The sequence below is a fragment of the Podarcis gaigeae genome (genome assembly GCF_964106915.1).
Source record: "Podarcis gaigeae genome assembly, chromosome: 11".
Taxonomy (NCBI): domain Eukaryota; kingdom Metazoa; phylum Chordata; class Lepidosauria; order Squamata; family Lacertidae; genus Podarcis; species Podarcis gaigeae.
In genome coordinates this window covers 36,962,271-36,985,472 of record NC_139687.1, presented here as the reverse complement: position 1 = coordinate 36,985,472, position 23,202 = coordinate 36,962,271, and the positions used below count along the sequence as shown (strand labels likewise).

Below are 23,202 nucleotides of genomic sequence, written 5' to 3'. Positions count from 1 at the left end.
AGCCTTCAGAACATGTTATTTTTATTTATGCCTTCTCAGTCCCCTCCCCATCCTGATGGATATATGGATACAGTGGTGCCCCGCAAGACGAACGCCTCGCAAGACAAAAAACCCGCTAGACGAAAGGGTTTTCCGTTTTGGAGACGCTTCGCAAAACGAATTTCCCTATGGGGTTGCTTCGCAAGACGAAAAAAATCTTGCATCCCCCCGCGGGTTTTTTCCGCTTTTTTCGCCCTTTTCTTAAGCCACTAAGCCGCTTATCAGCTGTTCCGCTGATGAGCCGCTTAACAGCTGATCGCTGGAAGCCGCTTGACAGCTGTAGCGCTAATCCGCTAAGCTGTCAATGGGCTTGCTTCGCAAGACGAAAAAACCGCTATACGAAGAGAATCGCGGAACGGATTATTTTCGTCTTGCGAGGCACCACTGTATATTTATGCAACATTTTAATTTCCAGCATCCTCCCTCTATAAAAAACAATTAGCAGCATTGTTGCAAAATTTGAAGTTCTGGGGCATGTTGGAACACTTTTTTGTATCCTCATTAGTAGGTTGTGATACAAGTAACAACTCATTATTTCTCTTCCTTTTATAGAAATGAAGATTTGAAGCAAATGTTGGAAAGCAGCAAAGATTCTGCCAAACTGGATGCTATGAAAAGGATTGTTGGGGTATGTTAGGTTTTAATGTGCATATAATGTTGGCAGCTATGAAAGTTGTATTTCTTCATGCATTGAATACACACAACACGCACACACAAATTTAAGTTTCTCAGAGTTAGTCTGAAACTAGTTATTTTTTTAAAAAATAGCTATTAGCTTTACTATGTATTTTTGTCATTATTAACATTAATCTATTCAGGAAAACAATGAACATGTGTTTTGTGCACCTTAGTAATATGATATATACACACAACAGACTATATTATTTTGAGAGCTAGGAGCTTGTAGTTTCGGCATATACCTTGGATATGGACATAATAAGTTTGAATGTTTCTATTTCAATGGTTATTTGAAATCTCTCCCCTACCCCACTTTTCTGGTTACTGAGGACAGGCTGGCATGGATCTAGTTCACAATCTGGAATCTAAAAGCTACAGTGGTGCCCCGCAAGACGAATGCCTCGCTAAACGAAAAACCCGCAAGACGAAAGGGTTTTCCGATTTTTTAGCGGCTTCGCAAGACGAATTTCCCTATGGGCTTGCTTCGCAAGACGAAAGCCCATAGGGAAATCTCCGGGGACAATGGGGAAGCGCAGCGCGCCTTCTCCTCTGTTCCCGGACCTGTCCTAAGGCTTGCGGTGGGAGGTCCGGGAACAGAGGGGAAGGCGCGAAGGGCTTCTCCTCTGTTCCCGGGGCTTGCGGTGGGAGGAGGGTTTTTCCTCCCCACCGCCAACATTCAGAACAGCATTCTGAATGTTGGCGGTGGGGAGGAAAGCCCTCCTCCCACTGCAAGCCTTCAGGACAGGTCCGGGAACAGAGGGGAAGGTGCGCAGCGCTTCTCCTCTGTTCCCGGGGCTTGCGGTGGGAGGAGGATTTTTCCTCCCCACCGCCAACATTCAGAACAGCATTCTGAATGTTGGCGGTGGGGAGGAAAGCCCTCCTCCCACCGCAAGCCTTAGGACAGGTCTGGGAACAGAGGGGAAGGTGCGCAGCGCTTCTCCTCTGTTCCCGGGGCTTGTGGTGGGAGGAGGGTTTTTCCTCCCCACCGCCAACATTCAGAACAGCATTCTGAATGTTGGCGGTGGGGAGGAAAGCCCTCCTCCCACCGCAAGCCTTCAGGACAGGTCCGGGAACAGAGGGGAAGGTGCGCAGCCTGCTGCCCCGCGCGAGGGGCGCTCTTAAGCAGAGCGCCCCTCGCGCGGGGCCGACATTCGCCGCTTGGAGAGCCCTGCGGGGAAGTCCTGCAGGGTTCCCCAAGCTGCGAATGTCTGCGCCGCGCGAGGGGTGCTCTGCTTAAGAGCGCCCCTCGCGCGGGGCAGCAGGCTGCTATCCGCAGCTTGGAGAGCCCTGCGGGGAAGTCCTGCAGGGCTTCCCAAGCTGCGAATGTCTGCCCCTCGCGCGGGGCAGCAGGCTGCTATCCGCAGCTTGGAGAGCCCTCTGGACCTCTTCTGAAGGCGGGTGGGGGGCAAAAGTCTTTGTCCCCCCTGCCTGCCTTCCCGGGGGATTTTAAAATGCTGGCGGGCGGCAGCGAAGGCTTCACTGCCGCCGGCCAGCATTTTAAAATCGCCCCAGGACAGCGGAGAAGTCTCCGCTGTCCCGGGAAGGGGGGGGAAGCAAAGACTTTCGCCCCCCCGTCGGCCTTCAGAAGAGGTCGGGGGACAGATTGTCCCCAAACCTGGTCTGAAGGCGGTTTCCATAGGAACGCATTGATTGATTTTCAATGCATTCCTATGGGAAACCGTGCTTCGCAAGACGAAAAACTCGCAAGACGAAAAGACTTGCGGAACGAATTAATTTCGTCTTGCGAGGCACCACTGTACTTGAGTATATCCAAGGTGATGTGTAACAAAATGTTACCACCACCTCTTCCACCACCCCTCCTGCTATATCAAACTCCTCTCAGAAGTCCAAAGTATTCCATGGCAGGTGGACCTAGCTGAGAGGACCATGGGATCAAGTGCTCACTGTTTCTCTACAGAAGAAGAGGATAGGGAGAGAATCAGAACACATGGAACGGTATTCGAAACTCATATATGCTAGGTGCCAAATGACTCCTTAAACCAAGTTAAAGTCACCAAAACGGAATATCTAGTTGCCGTTTTTGGGTAAGACAGCTCTAAAGTCTCTTTTTTATGTGATTGACTGACTGATTGATTATCAGTTAAACACCTGACTAGTTCAGATGACAACCTTGAGTTAGGTTAAGAACTTTGAGAAATTAAAGAAGAAAAGTCATTTGATCCAGAGACAATCCACATATATATTGGTCTAGTCCTACCTCTTTTTTTTATGATGACGGCTCCTGCTGAGGCTGCACAGAAAAAGCATTTTGGTTCTTGAAATTCATTCAGATTGTAAAGATAAAATATAACTGATAGAATTCTAACACTGATGTGGAGGCAAAAAAATACACAACTATGACTAGGAATCCCTTCTGAACCAAGGTAAAACACTTTTCAGTTTAGTTAAGTGCTAATCATTGCTGAGGTTCCCCCGTCATAGTGTGGGTTCATGTCATGTCACAATAACTGTACATTACTCAGAAGTACCACTGGACTGTTAACAAGGGCCCCCATAAACCTCCAGACCTCTGGGAAAAGATTGTTTCCCTCTTTGCTTATTCACTTCTACACCATTTTTTAAGAATGTGGAATAAAATGATGAGATATTAAGTGGACTAGCATATGGGAGATAAAGGTAAAACTCAGTCATGAAATGCACTGTGTGACCTTGGGCCAGTCAAGGCTGTTGTGGGGATAACATGGAGAAAAGAAGATCCATGAATACCACCTTGAGATCTTTGGAGGAAAGACAGATCTAAACATAATGCTGATAAACAACAACAATAATAAAAAGACTGCCCTGCCTGTCTACCCCTAATTTTGAAGGGGGGGGGGGAGAGAGAGATTTGAAATCATGAAAAAAACTTAAGGAGAAAAGCCTCTCATATGTAACCAAGATATTCAGGGCTACAAACAATGAAAGTTTCATGCAGGTTGTCTACAAATCCAATATGCGGCTATTTGCTGTGACAGGATTGCCTGTGTGGGTAGTGCTGGCAGGGTGCAATCCCTGCTCCCATACTGCATATGAGCTGATACACATGGAGTTCTTAACTGAAACATCCCTGGCACCATCCTCCTTTTTGTAATAGCATTTTTAGTTTGTCAAAGGGTTTTATATTATTTTGTTCTCTCAAAAAACTTATGAAGTAGACCACAGTGCAATTTGAGTAAAGCAGCAAAAAGAACTGTACTAGCCCCTTCAAGACTAACACATTTATTAAGGCATAACCTTTCGGGGGCTCAGGTCCATCATTCTTGCTAATCCATGAATGCTTATCCAGTAAGACATTTGCTAGCCTTTAAATTGCTACTGGACTGTAGTTTTATTTCTGCTGTGGGTCATGGCTAGCTGACTAACCCTTTGATTGACAGTGCAGCAGAGTAATGTACCCAATGAGCCTGTGGCAAAGAGGAGGAATTTTAAATTGGGTCTGCAGATCCTGTGGATTCTTGTCTCTCTCTCTTTAAAAAAATAATACAAAGAAGGATCTTGCCAATTGGCTTACCAAGACGGGAAAATGTGTAGGTAGTATTCTACCTGATCAAAGTATGATGCAGCCCACTAGTACACCCAATTCCTCACAAACCAAAGTTGCCTCTGACAGACTTGAGCACGGGAAGGCATGATTTGGAACTACCAGCCCCAGAAATAAATGACATGAGTATGTACCACCCTCACCAGTGAGGAACCTCCGTTTGTATTTACTAACATTAAATACAACATATATCCTTGGAATGGAGTACATTACTAACACAATACTAAGTCCACAATACTAACAGCATTTTGGTTCTGTAATTGGGACATGTAAATCTGCTTAGCTACTAGGCACTTTGTTTCTTTTGCCAGTTTACAGGTGCATGGGACCTCCTGGCCATAGTAATCTGGTTCTGGATTGTGATTGCTTTAAGTGGTACAGAAAGCTGATTAACTACTCTATTCTTCTTTTGGGAATACCACAGGTTTCAAAATAGAAAATTTGATTTAAACCAATCTTTCCCTTTTAAGGGTGTTTATCTGGTTGAAATCTCATTGATTTAAATCAGTCCACCCTGTCTTACCCTGAAAGTAGATAATGAACTGTGAGTTTATGTTGTAAGTAAGCCAATGGAGAGATTGCTTAATGTTATAGTGAGAGAATAGTACCCAGATTTATAGTATAACGGAGCTAAAGCTTCAGACTCCAGCATAGATTCTACATTCACACTATTACAGCTAGGCTGAGCAGTTGCATTGCTGTTGTAAAGGGTAATTTGTAAAGCACTGTTTATAATAGCCAGCATTTTACTGTGTTGTGAACTGCAACAGGTTAGCAAAGAAACTTTCCTGCTCGCAAACTCTTAACCTGTCGTTCTATATAATATGCAATACTAAAGCTTTTAACATTCAGGCTATTTAAAGCTGCTAAACTGAAAAGATATCTTGGTCTTTGAAAGACCCATTATGTTCTCTTGGGTTAATGAGCCATGAACAAAGGAGGATTTACACTGATCATTATGACTTAATGAGACAAAATACACTTTAAAAAGATCCTAAATACATATTTACATGGTACACTGCAGCTATTATGGTTGGTCAGTTAAATAATGCAAGATACATGTGAATTTCCATGATATATATTAAAGCTAGTGATATTCCAAATATACCATCACAACAAATTGTGTGTGTTTATAAATATGCCTGAAACTTTTTTCATATGTTGTAGTATTAAACTGCTCAGCCAAATTATCTGAGACCTGTTAGTGGGGAAAGCATTAATTCTGGAAGTGGTGAAGTTAGGCTGCAATCCGGTAAACGTTTACATAGAAGTAATTCTGAAATCAGTGGATTTTCTGAGTAAGCATTCTTCTTGTCCTGTCAGTTTCTATCTTAATTTAGCTAGATATGTATCAGAGCAAAAATTCACAGGATATCCTGGCAGAGAGGCAGAGGATGACTAATAAAGTTGAATAGAAATGCCAAGAGTGTTCTGATTTGCCTTCCTTTTGTGTTTGTTACTTTCTTGCCCAATAAAAGCCAAAACTGTTTGTGTTTTGTAAATCTTTCATACACTTTTCAGATTGTAAAAAAATAATAATAGTTGCGTGGCTATCTAGTAGACAACTTGTGATATTTTAAAGGACACATTTAACTTCATTTAAAGATGAAGATGCTCTGAAGAATTTTAGAAGTAAAATATAGTAACTTAATTTAAGTCCATGATAGCATAATCATGGACTTTACTTGAAAATAGTGTGCTATAATTTTTCTGCATTGCAGAAATATAATTGTTATAATATAATTATTTATGCATTGCAGGGGGTTGGACTAGATAACCCTTGGGTCCCTTCCAATTCTATGATTCTATAATAAATGTTTTATTTTGTGTTCCAAGATGATTGCCAGAGGGAAGAATGCATCTGAATTGTTTCCTTCCGTAGTGAAGAATGTAGCGAGTAAAAATATTGAGGTATGATAACAAAGCTTGTACCCTTGTAATTTTATTCTTTTATAATGTAAATGTTTTCAATTCTATCCATGAAACTGTTTTTTAATCAGAGTTCACTGTTAAAAATACTTGTAGATTTAACTGTATGCTAAAATAGAGGAAATCGTGTACTGTATTCAGAATTTGTTTGGTACATAATAAAGTGGTGAAATACTTGTTAAGTGAACAATGTGCTGGACAGATACTGGACATGTATCATTGGATCCAAGAACTTTGAATAAAATAAAATTAACCTCTGGTGCTTTTCTACAATAACTAGCAAAAGACTGCGTAATGTTAGAATACTTATATTTTATAGCAGGCCTCATGTTTCTGCATGTTTCATTTCTTTACAGTGCTGTAGCTATAGAAATAAAACAACCTTTCTGTGGGCAAAAATACTGCACTGTTTCAGTGCATTCTGAATGGCATTTTGACTGCTGGGAGGGGAGCTGGTTGTAATTTGAGGCTTGCCAAGTGACCTTTTGGATACTTGCCAATGATGCTGTGTACTCTGCCAACATAGAACCAGGGCATGGGTCATGCTTGTTCACTCGTTCTCTTCTATGGGTGGTGTTCCAGCTTAGAATTCCCTTTAAAAACTGCAATCATACAGAGGGCATGTGACATGGGTGGGAAGGAATTTTTGCCCTCAAAAGTAGTGAAAAACGTTTTGTTGTTCTAGTAAAATTCATTTTCATAAGAGCATTCTGCCCTAGTCTTGTTATATGTGTCGTGTCAAAAGATGCAGAAAAGTGACCTAGAAAGCAATTGGTGGTGTAGAACAGAAATAATCAAAGGTTTAGTCAATAACTCATGAAGTTTGATATACTTGTATTGATAAACTAATTAAACAGATCTGCCTGTGTTCCTCAGCTCTAATATGGCACTGTTATTATTAGTTTTAAAGGGAGGAGTGCTGTAACATTGAATGAAGGTAAATGATAAAAGAATGGTCTAGGCACGAAATCAAAGTCCTCCTGCCTCTAGTCTCAGAGTGGTTTCAAGGAAAGTAGGCTTTCTCTGCACACCTGCAGTCATTCACTACAAAGGCCTCTTGTTGTCAATGTTGATTGCTGCTTCTTCATAGTAGAACAACAAATAATTTAGTGGCTCCTAACCTTCTGTGATTCATTATCTTGCTTTTTGGCAGAATGGGTAGAAAAATATTTCTTCATATAGTGATAATAATTATAGCACAGCTGTAGTTAAGGGGTTTTCAGAGTTTCCAATATAAACCCTTATGGTCAGTTTGTAACTCAGAACAATTTTTTCTGTGCTTAGTTAAACATACACAGACTTTGTTTAGAACTTAACTAAAGCATACTTTTTTAAAGCCTAAGCAAGATCAAACTGACTAATTTGTAGTACTTATGAAACCAGAGCTTGGAAGCCTTTAATCTGTGAATCTGTTGTCTTAGGGAAGATACAATGACCATTATTCATGACTGTGCCCCTTCAGAAATACACATTGCATAAAATAAGTTTGGAAGGCAAAGTTCTTCCTGGACAACTGTTAGAGTGTATATTCTGAACTATATTAAATGATTCTGATTTGACTATCTTGAATCTCAACAACAGAATGCAAGACCTCTGCTGCTTCATGTTCCCTCCCTTATTGTTCCGTTCAACCTCTTGTCTTTTGTGTCTATCTGCTTTAAGTTTATAACCACTTTTAACTATTAACTTTTATCCCTCTCCTCTTTAAGTCTTATGTGCTTTATTTTATTTGCATGTTTGTATCTTATGCTGGTCTGCTACCATAATAAAGTTTGTTTTTTACTATTATGAACTAATTTGTTTTTCAGATTAAAAAACTTGTATATGTATACCTGATGCGCTATGCAGAGGAGCAGCAGGACCTGGCATTGCTATCAATTAGCACCTTTCAGCGTGCTCTGAAAGTGAGTAAATGTCTAGTTAGCAGTGTTTTCCTGGGAAGTTGTCTGCCATTACAAAGGTACACATAATTTTTATTGGAGAAATCAAGAACTAACTAGCTAAGGATGAGTAGAGGAATATTTAACATGTCCTAGAACCTTATGGTGATGGTGCTGGCCTACTTGGTATGGCTACTGTTATTAAACAGAGACTCCATTTGGGGGGTCAGCTTTGCTTAGAAAATATTCTGGTTTTGCATATGAAGTATGCATTTGTTTAGTCATGTTAGTCACATACAAGCAGAAAGTTTGTGAATTTTGTAAAGACTGCTTTCCCTCATTCCTAATTTAAAAGATAATCAGTTTATGTAGCAGAGATGAAGTTCTTCAATTCTGATGTGTCATTTACATTCCTTTCCCAATAATGGGCTCAGAACCATGGGGATGTGGAAATGAGATATTGCTACTTCAGTGAGATGTTTTAGGTTTAAAAAGGTAGGATCGGTAGCACATGTTTGACTTATTCTGTTCTGATTTGGGGGCAGCTTAGAAATTAAGCAGTCAGTTCCTGAACATTTTTAAGCCTTGCTTGGTATTGACATTCAAGCTAAGCAATTCTTAATTTTAATGTTTTACGCTACTGTGGCTGTCACTTCTCTTTATTTTATCAGAATATTGTCTAAAAGCATACCAGATTTGCATCCATGTTTTATAAAGATCCTGCCTTCATCGCTTGGTAACATGCCTTTCTTGAAAAGGGCTTCATGATCAGATGAGAAAAGGAAAATGTAAACCTTGGCTGCTACAGACATGGCTGTCAAAGGCTTTAGAGCAGTTTCCCCCCATAATTTGGGTTTGGATTGTGGGGGTGAGCTCAGGTGCTTTTAACAACTTCGGTGGTGTTAAGAGTATGGAGAAATATTTCTTAAATGTAGACTTGAGTACTGTACAGGCTCGAACTGTGTATCAGTCCTGTGCAAACAGCAGGGAATCTAAAGAGAGAGACAAAATGTTACAATATCTCCTAGATCTTTTAAATACAGTAGCAAGCAATTTAACTATCATCATAAAGCAAAATCAAGATTTTAAATTTAATTATGAGGTATCTCTCTGGGTTGACAAAGTAACATTGTTGCTATACAGTATAACATCTGATATATCTCTTGCAGTTTTCCCTCTTTCTATGGACTTCTTTGGTCCTGGGCAAATGATTCTCTTAATCATTTGGAAAATGAGTCAATGGTTACTTGCCTGCAGAATTATTGTTTACAATAGTAGCAATAAATGGAAGGCACTCTTTTGTACTGGAGATTATTTTGACTAAGTGTTGAATTATAACTAAGAACTTAAAATGACATTTAAAAAATAGTCTCCAGTACAAAAGACCATATGCTTGAATTTATCTAATGACTATTGGTATTTTATTTTTATTTTAGGACCCTAATCAGTTAATCCGTGCAAGTGCTTTGAGAGTTCTATCCAGCATCAGAGTGCCAATTATTGTTCCGATTATGATGCTTGCTATCAAAGAAGCATCAGCTGATTTATCACCTTACGTTAGAAAAAATGCCGCCCATGCAATCCAAAAGCTTTACAGGTATGTTCTTTAGCCATAAATATGGAAGATAGGTATTTAGTGCTCAGTAGAGTGTGTTATAATGAAGTTTAGCTACAGCTTTTGATAACTGCTTCCTGCTAATGGGCATAAAATGAGCAAGACAACTTTGACTAAAGGTTCTGAATTAACATAGTGAAGACCAGTCAATGCTGTATATTTGCAGCACTTATCAGAGTTATTTCATTAGTCAGATAAACTCCTGCCATTAATTGTTTGATTTCATTTTGCATAATTTTTTTGTTGTATTTAAAATAATTTTTAGACTGCTTTCCATCAAAAAATCCTTAAAGCATTTTACAACCGTAAATAGAAGATCCATGAAACAACCTAGTACAGCACCAAACATAGTTAAAACATAGTCTGTTGAGCAAATCAAAGAAATGAAGCCTACAGCTTGACAGAATATTCTTAATAGAATTTTAAATATTTTATTTCCATGGACCGGGTTGAAAGGATGGTGTGCAGGACTTGCAGCCCATTCAGTAAGAAGTAGCTTGAATAAGCCTTGGTGAAATTCATAATTCCACTCTTAAAATGAGAGAATCTGAATTCTTTTTGTTCACTTTTTAGCCTTGATCCTGAGCAAAAAGAACTGTTAATTGAAGTGATAGAGAAACTTCTGAAAGACAAGAGCACTGTAAGTAATACAGATTCAGCTTCTTTGTAATGCAATCAAAACTCTTCTTTTCACCTGTAACTTTATGGTACTTTAATCTGAACAGGGTAGAATACTAGACAGGCAGAAGACACAATTTGGCACTGTGGGTGGAGAAGCATGTTACCAGTGCCTTACTTATTTCTTTTGGTTTATATTTCAGTCCTTTCTGAAAGGACTGAGGCCAAGAAGAGACATTTTAAGATCAATTCTTATGTAAATGAACCCATAAAAACTCCTCAGTCGTAAGTTTCTTCTTCCTTTCCCCCTGTGTAGCTATTTGAGTGTGAATACTGGAAACCAGTTCTAGAAGCAACAGCATCTTTTGAAAGATGCTCACTCTAAATGTCCAGGTAGCTACTGAGTAGGCTACTGTGTTCAGATTAGTTTCTTAGCAGATTTGGCCTTTATAGACCACACATAGCACCGTGGTATGCAGTCTGGTATGGAGAGCATCTTCATTGTTAATCCATGCCATGATTATTGACATGTGTGAGTCAGAAGAAAAATGGCATCCTCTTACAGTTTTAGGAAAAACACTCTGGGCACTGTTTCACTGTGATCCAAATTGTCATATGAGTCCCTAGGATGATCCAAGGTGAATGTTGGGAAAGTAACAAGTTGCCATTCTATGGACTTTGTTATATTTTGGCTCCCTGGAATCTTGAATAGAAACAAAATGGTTTTCTTTCATCCTTAGACACAAAATGTTAAAGTTGTGGAGTGAGATGACAATCTCACCACTATTTTATAGCAGATTCTTAGTTCACTGATGTTCAAAGGGCTTTTAAGGTCTCCAGCTGTGGGTGTAAATACAGCTTTCTTTTGAAGCAAATTGAGTGCCCATGTGCCCTGTGAAGGCTAGATAGGATTATCTGTAGCAGCTGACTCTTGGGAGGTCAAATAATTTGCTTGTTAAAAATGAGCTGAAGAATTGGTGATGACTTTGTGATGAGATTACTGATGTGTTCTAAACTAGAATATTACCTTTGGGAAAATGGAACAAAGTAAGGTGCATTCTTTTAACATATTTAACAGATATGCTAGAAGTAATGTGTGGCGTTCAGATTACAGATGTAAAGGTAACCTAGTATTTTCCAAAGTTATTGATTCAATGTTGATAAAAAGCTTTACTGCTGTGGTGGGAAAATAACTTGAGTTTGTGCAGATGCTGTATTGTGATAGATCTATTATCCAGCTATTAGAAGATAAATGACTGATCTTTACCAGCTTCCATGCTTCCAGAAAATTGAAATAAGAAGGGGAATATCATTTGGGCTGTATGATTAGGGCAGGTGGGATGGCCATTAATTTAAGAGAAGGAAATGTTGGCAGCATAGGCCAACTTGCACCATATTATCAATCAAACCTCGATACACTTCTTGTGATGACCCAGCACTCTCAGGTTTTTGCAACGTTAATTAGAATTCATGACAAAATAGATGCAAGGAAACATTTTGTACCCTTCATAATTTTATAGAAAATTTATTGTTATTAGAGGAACCATTTGCTTAGTGTGATTTTTTTCATTACCAGCTTGTCAACTAGCATAGATAATCTGGAGAAAATATGAACTCCATAGATTGGGTGTCACTTTTGTTGATGGTTCATGTAGTTTACCTTGGAGCGCAGCTAATGGCTGAAGTTCATAGCAACAGCACAGAAAAACGTGGCAACCAGTGAAAGACAAATGAACCATGTTTATTGCTTTAATATAAAAAATACATAAATGGAAAGCTGTATTTGAATTTGTTGAGCTCATTGGTAGTTTTATAGGTATGATTTATTTTTTCTTGCACAAAAAAAACTATTTAATTTTCATCTCAGTATGTCAGTGTCACTGTAAACCTTTTTTATTTTGTTTTTTATGTTTTGATTGAATCATTTTGTTTTAATTCAATGTTTTATGGGATATTGAACATTTAATAAACTAAGATCATCAGCTGTTTCCCAAATATTTAGATAGGTCCCAGCATAGTGGAAATTTGCTTTGAGGTGTGCTGTTGTCTAAAAACATGTAGAATCAAGATCAATTCAAATTATAGCTTGAATAGGAAAGAACTTACTGTTAATCATTTATGTTTAGCGCAGAACATGTTTGTAAATTCTGGCGTGGAGGGTGGAGTGGAGTGTTATATGATGGAGTTGTTACAAATAAGTTAATATTCATATCTCTATCTTTTCATAAATACAATGAACTTTTTAAAGTGGATGCTGAAGATTCTTACTCCTTGTGAAAGACCTGCCATTCTAAATACACAAATTGATTTTGCCCCACCTCTGTGTTTACTGAATTTGTACACCCTCTTTCAAGGTGTAGAAAGAACAGTGCCTTAGTTTACTATTAGTAGTCTTGGAAATGTCAGTTTCTGCCTAACTGGTAATTAGCTAGCCAAAAGGCAACATTCTGAGCTTTCTGTGTGTAGCCTTAATTTTAGGGTAATATGAAATTTAAATTGAATATTGGCAAATGAGGAGTAACTATTCTTCATTTCGCTGCCCTTAAAACTCTTGTGGAGAAGTAGCACCTGTAGCTACAATGATTACGAATTTTTATGTTTAGCTAAATAATTGCAGGTTTATAGGTTGTTTGTGGGATCTTGGTGTATGTATGTGTTTAGATAATGTAAATAGGGGCAATGGACAGAAAGAATTCTTCTTTCTGCACTTTGTTAAGTGCAATATTTTTATTTTATATGAAAGCTTGCGTGCTTTCATATGTAGTCAGGTAATGTTGATAATATTAATTAATGGCAGTGTTAACTAATGTAAATAGTTGTAAAAACTGTAGAAAGAAAAAGATTGTAAACATCAACAATGAGACATTTTCCTCCTACAAGTGATGTGATATAGAAAATAAATGTAAGTATAATGCATTTTCTTTAGTCCTTTACAAATAATCAATTCCCTTCTTTATGGAATGAGTTGTATACATGCTGGGACCAGCAGGTACCAGTACATAGCAGGGCTGGAGACAATAAATGCAACGTCACGTTTATAGTTATTGGTAATTTGTGAAATCCCCACAGGACTTGGAACTTGTTTAGCATAATAGCAAGACTATATTCTGAGCTGTTTTCTTTCAGTTGTAATCGTAGGTGCATACTAATAAACCAAATGTCAACCAAAAAATAGGGGAAAACTCTAACAAGTGAATATCGTTGTATTTAATATTTTTCCAAAAGTGCCATTTCAATAAATTGTACTTCTATTTAATTGCTTACTTTAAATCATTGGGGAAATTTTAGAGGTTGAAATGCAGATCCCCAGTGCTCTGCTAGAAGGTGACATTAATTTTCTTACAGAAAGCGGCTTCACATGCATGCTTAACTGCATACATATCAGTTGCTTCATACAGAAGCCTGATCATAGGAGCTATTTTGCATAGCATGTGGTGGAAACAAAACAAAATTTTATTAAAGCAGTTGCTGGAGGGGTGGGAAGAGATAATAGGCAATACACAGTGACAAGTGGTTATGTCATATTTGCAACTGATAGCTGACAGGGCAATGAGATGCATTATTTTCAGTACTAGTATTTTTGCTAACTCTTGTACAAGCAACAATTGGTAGATAAAAAAATCAAAAGGTTCAAAATGGTTTTTTAAGGCTGTCTGAAATAAAGTGGCACACTGCTTATCATTCACGAAGGTAATCTCATTAATCTTTGAACAATCCTAGGATGTAATATAATTTTGTGACAGAGGAACGTGAGAGTGTATGTGGCTAATATGTACTTTTTGTACTACATATTATTATAGGGGACAGATAAAGTTTGAATTTGTTATGTATGTTTTAAGAGGTTGGCACAGTAAATATTCATTTTTTTGCCATCTGTGGCATATGATCTCTTGCTTTCTCTGGTATATATGGACAATACTGTAGTCTGCAAACACTAGTGTGGATATAAGTACTCATTTATGGCTGAACATTTAATTTTTTTTTTTTATATGGACAAAGACTTATGGGTCCTTCAGTGATCCCACTCCAAAATTTGTTTTGATTTTAAACATCACTGTGAGAGTCTGAGGTATATAACACTTTTAACATGTACTGCTCAAGCCATCATAACTAACTGGCTAGTATATTTCAAATTTAAAAGCACATCATGCATTAAAAGTACATTAAACAAGGCAACTAAAACCTAAACAAAACATGTTGGGTTTAAAGGAAAAGAAAAGAAAGTTTTCAGGTACCCAATCAATGCATGTTTTACTTGGGAGGAAGCCCCATTGAACTTGGTTGGGATTTACTGAGTAACAGTGGCGATTTTAATCTGAAATCTTAGGCATAGTACAGACCCCAGAACTAAAAAACTGCTTGCATTTATGAGATTCCCTGTCGCAAAATGTGCCTAGAACAATGGGAGTTTCAAACACTGTGTGAAAGAATTGAAGAATGAAGAGCCCTCAAATATTCCATAGTACCTTCCTACAATGTATTTTACTCCTGGTACTATGTGTTGTCTTCAAGTTTCAGATTCAGTGCTGTTATTTAGAAGCGATATTAACAAGTGGACGCCCCTATACCTACCACATCCATCAACTGAACTAAACCTTATCTAACTGAACAAGATAGCTGATGGGCTTGCTCTTAAGCTCATATTCATATTAAAGCTACAGTAACATATATCATCATGAGCTGTGTGTGCCAAGGGGGCTATACAATGAGAGAGTGAATAAGGCATGGAAATGGGAGTGATCTGTGTGCAAGGGAGAGTTGAAGAAGTAAGGAGAAGGTTGAAAAGGAAATGAAAGTGAAAATGGGGGTGCAAAGGGAGTTCCAAAAAAGGAGGGAAGGGGGTTGAAGATGAAAGCAGGGGCATGAACGGGTCTGAAGAAAAGGAGGGGGAGATGGCTCCATAATTGGTAGGAGGAAGATGCAAGGGGTTACCATGGGGTTGGTTTGCATGTAATGGGGTTGCAGAAAAGAAAGAAGGAGGAGATGTGGAAATGGGGATGAAGGTGAAAAGAGGTGTAAAGCAGGACTGCAGAATAGAAGAGAGAAGTGGCTTCAGAAATAGGGTTCAGAATCTTAAAAGCAAACTTAATAGTTACATGAGGTGGGTAGGAGAAGCTTGAGGGGGTTAATATGGGAGGAATGGCAGCGGGGTTGGTGAGCAGAGTGAGCAGGGGCATAGACGCAGTTATATGTATATAATCTTAAATGAATAAATCACACATCTGCCTGAAGAGTGGTCCTCTATGGCTGAGTTCTTCTGGATTGCTAAGTGCTCTTCCAACCTTTAAGTGCTTTTTGCCAAAGAATAAAGCCATATCAATTGACAGACAATTAAGAAAGCAGATGTAGCCAATTAGATAAAGTGGCACATCCACTGTCTGGAGAGCATTTCCACAAGATAGGAAATAAAATGAAATAAAGGCTACAGAGTAGCTTCATTTCTCACAAACCTGCTTGTCCTTCAAACTTCCTATAAGTCCATTGGAGTTACTGATTCTTATATGCTTGATTCTTGTTCTCTAGCTTGTAGCAGGAAGTGTTGTGATGGCATTTGAAGAAGTCTGTCCAGACAGAATAGATCTCATTCACAAGAACTACAGAAAACTCTGTAATCTGTTGGTGGATGTGGAGGAATGGGGACAAGTTGTCATCATCCACATGCTGACTCGATATGCACGCATGCAGTTTGTCAGCCCTTGGAAAGAGGTAAGTAACTTTTAAAAAGTTACTTTGAATACTTCTAGCTTGTTAGGAGCAGGTTTAGTAACAAACACTTTCAGGAGTGTACATCAGTAGCTCTCAGATGGCCTGTACAACTGATCCAACAGTTTGCTTATTAGCATCGTTAATGATTTGTCACACATCAAGACCATCAGACAAGGAGTATCAAAATGAATAAACTTATCATTATTTTGTAGATTTCTGAGAGAAAGTATTTTTGTGGGGAATGAGCAGTCAACTCCTCTCCACATCAGCTAGTATGGGCTTGATTGGATCTTCTAAATGAAGTCTTAGTCATTGTATTTCTGGAAATACACTTGCAATGCCACACTTTCTGACACTTTACAGTCAGGCAGATAGATTGATCTTGAAGATGAGTGCAGTCTTGTAACTTGGCTCACAAAAGTTACTATCTTGCAGAAAAAAGTAGAAAAAAACCATTATATCAAGCAGGTTTGCTGGAGAAGAACAGATCTATCTCTGTTTTGTACTGGTTGTGGACAAACAGATCCTTCTTTCCTCATGCTTAGCACAGTAACAAAGTGGGTTGGTAGAGAAGGAATGAAATGATCTCCTTTTCTGCCAGCCCACTCATCTGCATGGAATTCTTGGTCACCTATTACTACCAGGCGATTTGTTAAATACAAGGCTTACTTAATGGATTATTGATTATATTGGATTGTTTGTCAGATTGAGTTGTACTGGCTTTCTGCATTTTAAAACTGGTGAGAGCATTTTCAGATGCGAAATGATTTAAAAAGGTAAAGGTACCCCTGCCCGTACGGGCCAGTCTTGACAGACTCTGGGGTTGTGCGCCCATCTCACTTAAGAGGCCAGAGGCCAGCGCTGTCCGGAGACACTTCCGGGTCACGTGGCCAGCGTGACAAAGCTGCATCTGGCGAGCCAGAGCCGCACACGGAAACGCCGTTTACCTTCCCGCTGGTAAGCGGTCCCTATTTATCTACTTGCACCCGGAGGTGCTTTCGAACTGCTAGGTTGGCAGGCGCTGGGACCGAGCAGCGGGAGCGCACCCCGCCGCAGGGATTCGAACCGCCGACCTTTCGATCGGCAAGTCCTAGGCGCTGAGGCTTTAACCCACAGCGCCACCTGCGTCCCCGCGAAATGATTTACCATCATTCTATTACTGCTCCCATGCCATCATAAACTTGTATTTCCTACACTTATACAGTGGTACCTTGGGTAACATACTCTTCAGGTTACAGACTCCACTAACCCAGAAATAGTACCTCAGGTTAAGTACTTTGCTTCAGGATGAGAACAGAAATCATGCTCTGGCGGCGTGGCAGCAGCGGGAGGCCCCATTAGCTAAAGTAGTGCTTCAGGTTAAGAACAGTTTCAGGTTAAGAACGGACCTACGGAATGAATTAAGTACGTAACCAGAGGTACCACTGTACTCTAATGGGCTCTAACCTGAGGTACCACTGTATGTTAAATTCCATCCCCTAGTAATACTTGTAGTACTACAAGATAATGTTATGTGTGTTACTGTTTTTTGTGTTGGCATGTGTGGTATTTTATCTTCTGCATATATTGCTTGAAAGGCTTCTTCTAAGCATCACATGTCCTAGCCTACATGTTGTGTGCAGACACTTGGATTGGGTTTTTCCATTGCTTTATCCCCAAAGGTTGACAGGAGGTTATACAGTGTTTATGGAATGTAATTGTATGCTGTACAACACCATAATATTTTTTTCCTGTTGGCAGAGTAGAACTTTTGCGCGCGCGCGCACACACACACACACACAATGTAAGGTTGTAGTCATCGTCTGCCATATTGGTGGCCACACCAGCAGGCAGGCCCAGGGAGAGTGGAGGCAATGTGTACTGCTGTCCCCTCTGTTAAACACATCTGCAGCAAGGCATAATGGAGCAGGGGAGGCTCTTCACACAGCAGTTTAGCAAGCCACTCTGTGAATCACCTCCCCCAAATTTTTCAAAGGAGGGTTGGTGAGCATGGCGGAGGCATAAAGGGAGTGTGTTTGGTCATGTGGGGGGAAAGGGCTGTTGGCAAGGAGGTAGGTGGGGTTGGTAGGTGGAGCAAGCTGTGGTGGCAGCCCCTAGTGTGTATATGATTCAATGGATGATGGATTAATGTTTAGCTTTTTGACTTGTTTCATATAGGCAAGAATAAAGGACACTTTTATCAGATTGGGTTTGTGCATTCATACTGTAATATTTCCTCATAATTCCACTTGATCATTCTAGGTACTCTTTTCTGAACCTTTTCTAGTTCTACAATATTCTTTTTTAGGTGCCGCAAGCAGAACTGCATATACTATTAAAAGATTACCATAGATTAGTATAATATTATGCTATAGATAGATAGATAGATAGATAGATAGATAGATTCTTTATTGTCATTACACAAGTGCAACATTGCACAAGTGCAACGAAATTGGATGCCATCCCTTAAAAACAACAAAAGCAACACAACAACAACAACCAAACAAACCACATTCCAGCCACACCCACACCCACACCCATCAAACTCCCAGGTCACACTATTGAGTTACTGCATTTAAGAAGGCCATTGACAGTTTTATTTTCAATCCCTTTCCTGATGAGTCCTAAAATAGAATTTTTTTACAAACTTTACATCTGTTGACATTTTTATTGCGATATTTACCACAGATATCTTTTCTGGTCACTCATTGCCAGTTTAGAGCCCATTAGAGTACAGTGGTACCTCTGGTTACGTACTTAATTCGTTCCGGAGGTCCGTTCTTAACCTGAAACTGTTCTTAACCTGAAGCACCACTTTAGCTAATGGGGCCTCCCGCTGCCGCCTCTGCCTGATTTCTGTTCTCATCCTAAAGCAAAGTTCTTAACCCAAGGTACTATTTCTGGGTTAGTGGAGTCTGTAAACTGAAGCATATGTAACCCGAGGTACCACTGTATATAAGTTTCAGCCAGCATATACAAGCCATTTTCTGGAGACTATATCAGCGTCTCACTGGGATCAATTAATGCTATACACCCATCTTCATTTTGGGGATGACCTTGAAGAATGGGTTATCCAGTTAATGGAAGTTGTAACTTCCTTTGCTGACTGGAAGGCTGTGTGTGGCTGTATTCATGATAAACAGGTTCAGCAGCGATGAGATTGGTGCAATCCTGAAGTCTTTCTTCCCATTTGTCATTCCCCTTCCTATGTACATAGTATTTTTTTCCACAAAATTATGATATGTAGTGCAGATAGCTTCATGACCTGGATTGATAAAGGCAGTCTAGTCAGAACAGAAAAGACAATGCTGCTTCCAGTTACATGTGAAACAAGATCTTTTAGCTGTTTAACCTGCACACTAACATTCCTGTTCATATCCAGATGTCTTTTTCTTTTCTTCTTTAGTGTACTTCTAATAACATACTCTGTACAGGAATATTATTGTGCTTGAGGGAGATGAATAGCATTCATTCAATGATTCAGTCACCTCTGGAATTTTTTTATCATTCTGTTTTTATTTGATAACTTTGAAGCAAATAATGCAGTAGATTAGATTTTCATAATGTTCATTGCTGCCATCAGCATTGCCCATCACTAGTTACTGATAAGAGGATTCCATCTCTTGGATTCGATAGGACTTGCAGTGAAAGAAAATAATTCATGTTTGTTGTTTCAGCCACTTTTTAAAATTTTCAGTTGTGAAGGAGTTTTAGATGAATTGCCACAACAGCATTTCATATCTTACCCCAAACCTTCATAATAGTTGCAACAAATGAAGTTGTATTTTTGTTGCTATTGGAATATTTATTGTGGTTATCTCACTTTTCATTCAAATCCTTGTTTCTTTCTGTACCATTTTGTGGGCATGGGCACATTTTTAGCTTTTGCTGCCACAAGGAAGACAAGGTATTGCAGTTTTTAAAAACAGGCAATATCACTAGCTGCTCACTCATAAATGCTGCCTGATAGAGGCCCAGCACAACTGCAGTGTGTCCAAACTCATAAATGTTGTTAAGAAACTGCAAGTGGTTTACATGCTGCTTCTCCTTTAGTGTTGTATTCATTACCACTGCACTGGTGGTAGCCCAGATTAGTACCAGTCCATATGTAATACTACAGCACAGTTAAAACTGACAAAGAAATAGGATTGTGTTTGTAAACCTGGGAGCCACTCGGTCTCTTAACCATGATTAAGAGATTGGCAGTATTATGTCTGCACAGGGCAAGAAAGTTCAGAAACCAGATTGGTTTCTTGCTAATTTAATTGCTAAAATAGAAGGAGAACCTCTTTGAAATCAGCAGGTCTCCATGCTTTTTTCAATAGGTTCTTAAATAAACACATAACAAGGTTTCTTGTGTAGTAGAACAGATTTTTAATTTAGTTTATTTGCATCATTATAGATCAGTATTTAGACTGTTTATATGTAAATGTATGATTTGAGGAACAATTAACTGTTGACAAAGTATATTGCAGTCATATCAATTGCAGTGCATTTTCCATAATTTTTCTAACTGACATCTTTGATAAATAGTGGTTGCCAAGTCAAAACCGATTATACAGTGCACTAGGAATTCATGGTGCTGTCAGGGAGAAGACCGATTGACTTTAAATTTACATATTAATGAGAAGATTTGTTAAGGGGGTGCTTGACTATAGAAAATAACAGCATATTTATAGGGCACGACATTTTATAAATAAAGCTGATGCAGGAAAATGGAAATTAAACCTTTCAGATTAATACATTCAAGAATGTTAAAATGCATATTTGCATTTTTATTTTATGAATTTACCTTCTTTTTCAGAGCAGTATATTTCCTCCTCCCCAAGTTAAATGTTCTGCTCTTGCAGGATTAGTAATTTTGAATTATTTTTTGTACCTCAACAGGTAAAGGGACCCACCAATAAACATAGAGGAAGATCATAGTTTACGGTGTATTAATTTTGGTACAAGCCCTATTATCTTCATTCTTACAAAAGAATAAAGATTCACATCCCTATTAGGATTTTGTGATAGTACAGTAGTGCTAGTCATACTGATATAAGACTTAAAATATTTAGTGTGTAAACACTCTAGCTTTTATTTCATATAAATGAGTATCTTGAAAGCATGTCTTTCAAGTTCACCAGTTCATTAGCTGTTGATTTTAAAATGTGTGTTCCAAGCTTAATTACACAGAACCATTAGCGGTTGGTATAATTGTTGGGATAAGAATTCAAATCTTGCCTGGCAACTTTGCCTTCAGTGGGTAACAAAAAAGGTGATTAACTACATCTAGCACTGTGCGTTAAATTTTACTCATGAATTCAGTTATTGCAGTGATTATACAGACCTCTGGCCCATTGCTGAGTATCTCCCGAGTGAAGATAAAGCTGTTAAAATCACAAGTGCCCTGTTTTCCCTCATAACAGTCCTAAACTCTGAGGTTGCTGTCCTGTACCCATTTACCTGGCAGAAAGCCCCATTAAGCACAAAGAGGCTTCTGAAGTAGATGTTGTATCATTGGACTGTAAGTTAACAATACAGTGAATTCTTAATGGATGCTGCACAGCAGGAAACATGCCTAAGCATCTTTGCAAAGTTTTCACATTTTGCATTTACCATTTGTGAAGGGTATTCTTTAACTTCCACCTGCACTTATTGTATGGTAGTATTTTCAGAAAATCCCTTCTGCGATCCAGAACCTCCAGGTCAGGTAAGTGCAGTGGTGGGGTGGCAATTTGAAGAGCTGGGCGAGCTGGAGCTGCTTGTTGCTGCCGCCAGTGCTGGGCTTGGTGGCAGGCCAGTCCTGACTCTGCAAGGTGCAGGGTGCAAGTCACCCTAGCGCCTAGCAGATTACAGCCTTCGGATGTTGCCAAGGAGTGCAGGACCCATTGGCAGCGTTGGCACGGGGTGAAATCCACCCCAGCACGTAGCTGAGTGGGGTCATCTGGTGCTGCAAACTTGCTAACTTGTAAATAACTACTCAGACGAAACCTGCACTGAGTTCAGTGGGTCTTACTCCCAGGTAAGGGTGTGTGTTTTATCTAGGCAGCCAGGGCTCCTTCAGATGATGTTATCTTTTTGCACTAGGTCAGTGAGCACCACTTGTTTTTAAAATTCTCCCATATATACAGAACTTACAGACTGTAGGTTCCCCCTCTGTGTCAAATAACTGGGGTCAAATAAGTGTTGTTTACTTTTTCTAATACTGTACATGGAAGATGGATCTCCCTCGGAAGGTTCTGGACTCTCCTTCCTTGGAGATTTCTAAGCAGAGGTTGGATGGCCATCTGCCATTGATGATTTAGCAGAGTTTCCTATGTTTTTCTGCTTCAACAATATTTCATTATGTTTCTATTATTTTATGTACTTGTATTTTGTGTAAATTATAGAAATTATAAATAAAAATATTTACAAACAAAACATTTAAATAGCTACTTTCTACCAGTAGAACAAGAGGGGGCATGGGCGTAGCAGGGTTTTTGTTAAGGAGGGAAGGCTTTTGTGGGGGGGGGGATAGAACCTCAGATTTGTCTTGATTTGTCTTGATTATTACTCATGGGGGACAGTTGTCCCCCCCACCCCCCTTGGATATGCCCATGGTGGGGCACAGGAAGGAAACAAGGTTGGAAGGGGGCCACAGTCAGAAAAAGGTTGGGAAATATTGGTCTATGGTGTTTCTGTCCCTAAATAGCTAATACCAAAGGAAAAAAAATGTGTACAACTTAAAAGCATGTGGAATACTATAAGAATGGCCCAGAGCAGCCAATGTCTTAGTAATGCTGAGTCCTGCATTTTTACTAATTGTAGTTAGTGTTTACCCACAGTATATAAAGCTCTCCATTTCAAAGCCAGGATGACTAAAAAGAAGCTTAGGGCACCCTTTGTTCACCTAGTAGTTACACTCTAAGTTTTAGATTCTACAGATACTTTTTGAGTTTTGAATAGAGTAACTTGGGCACAATAATTTTACATCCTTGTAGTCTTTAAGAAAGCAACACCAAACCATTACTCTCTGAATCTTTTGTCTCTGCAGTATGATATTTGAAAACATTGAAGTTAGCATATACTTTTTATAACATGCCAAATAATCAGGCTGTTATTTTATGTGAACTCGTAATGTCTCTTGATGGTCCCAGGGAAATGGGTGGTTAAGTGTATATGAAAGTATGGGTCTGTTTGGGGGAATAGATTTTGTATCCTGGAAGATTCACTGATTGATCTCTAAGGTTCCG

General features: G+C 39.2%; 1 protein-coding gene across 3 annotated transcripts in view; it reads left to right on the top strand.

The window, feature by feature from the left end:
• Window positions 1–23,202, top strand: part of AP3B1 (adaptor related protein complex 3 subunit beta 1) — a 149,861-nt gene that overhangs the window by 35,861 nt on the left and 90,798 nt on the right. For all 3 annotated transcript variants that reach the window (XM_083703427.1, XM_083703426.1, XM_083703428.1), the window contains 6 exons: window positions 592–667; window positions 6,095–6,169; window positions 7,996–8,091; window positions 9,504–9,664; window positions 10,256–10,322; window positions 15,824–16,006. In XM_083703427.1, coding sequence (XP_083559553.1) covers window positions 611–667; window positions 6,095–6,169; window positions 7,996–8,091; window positions 9,504–9,664; window positions 10,256–10,322; window positions 15,824–16,006 — 639 coding nt within the window. In that variant the 5' untranslated portion in view covers window positions 592–610. The remainder of the gene's footprint in view (window positions 1–591; window positions 668–6,094; window positions 6,170–7,995; window positions 8,092–9,503; window positions 9,665–10,255; window positions 10,323–15,823; window positions 16,007–23,202) is intronic.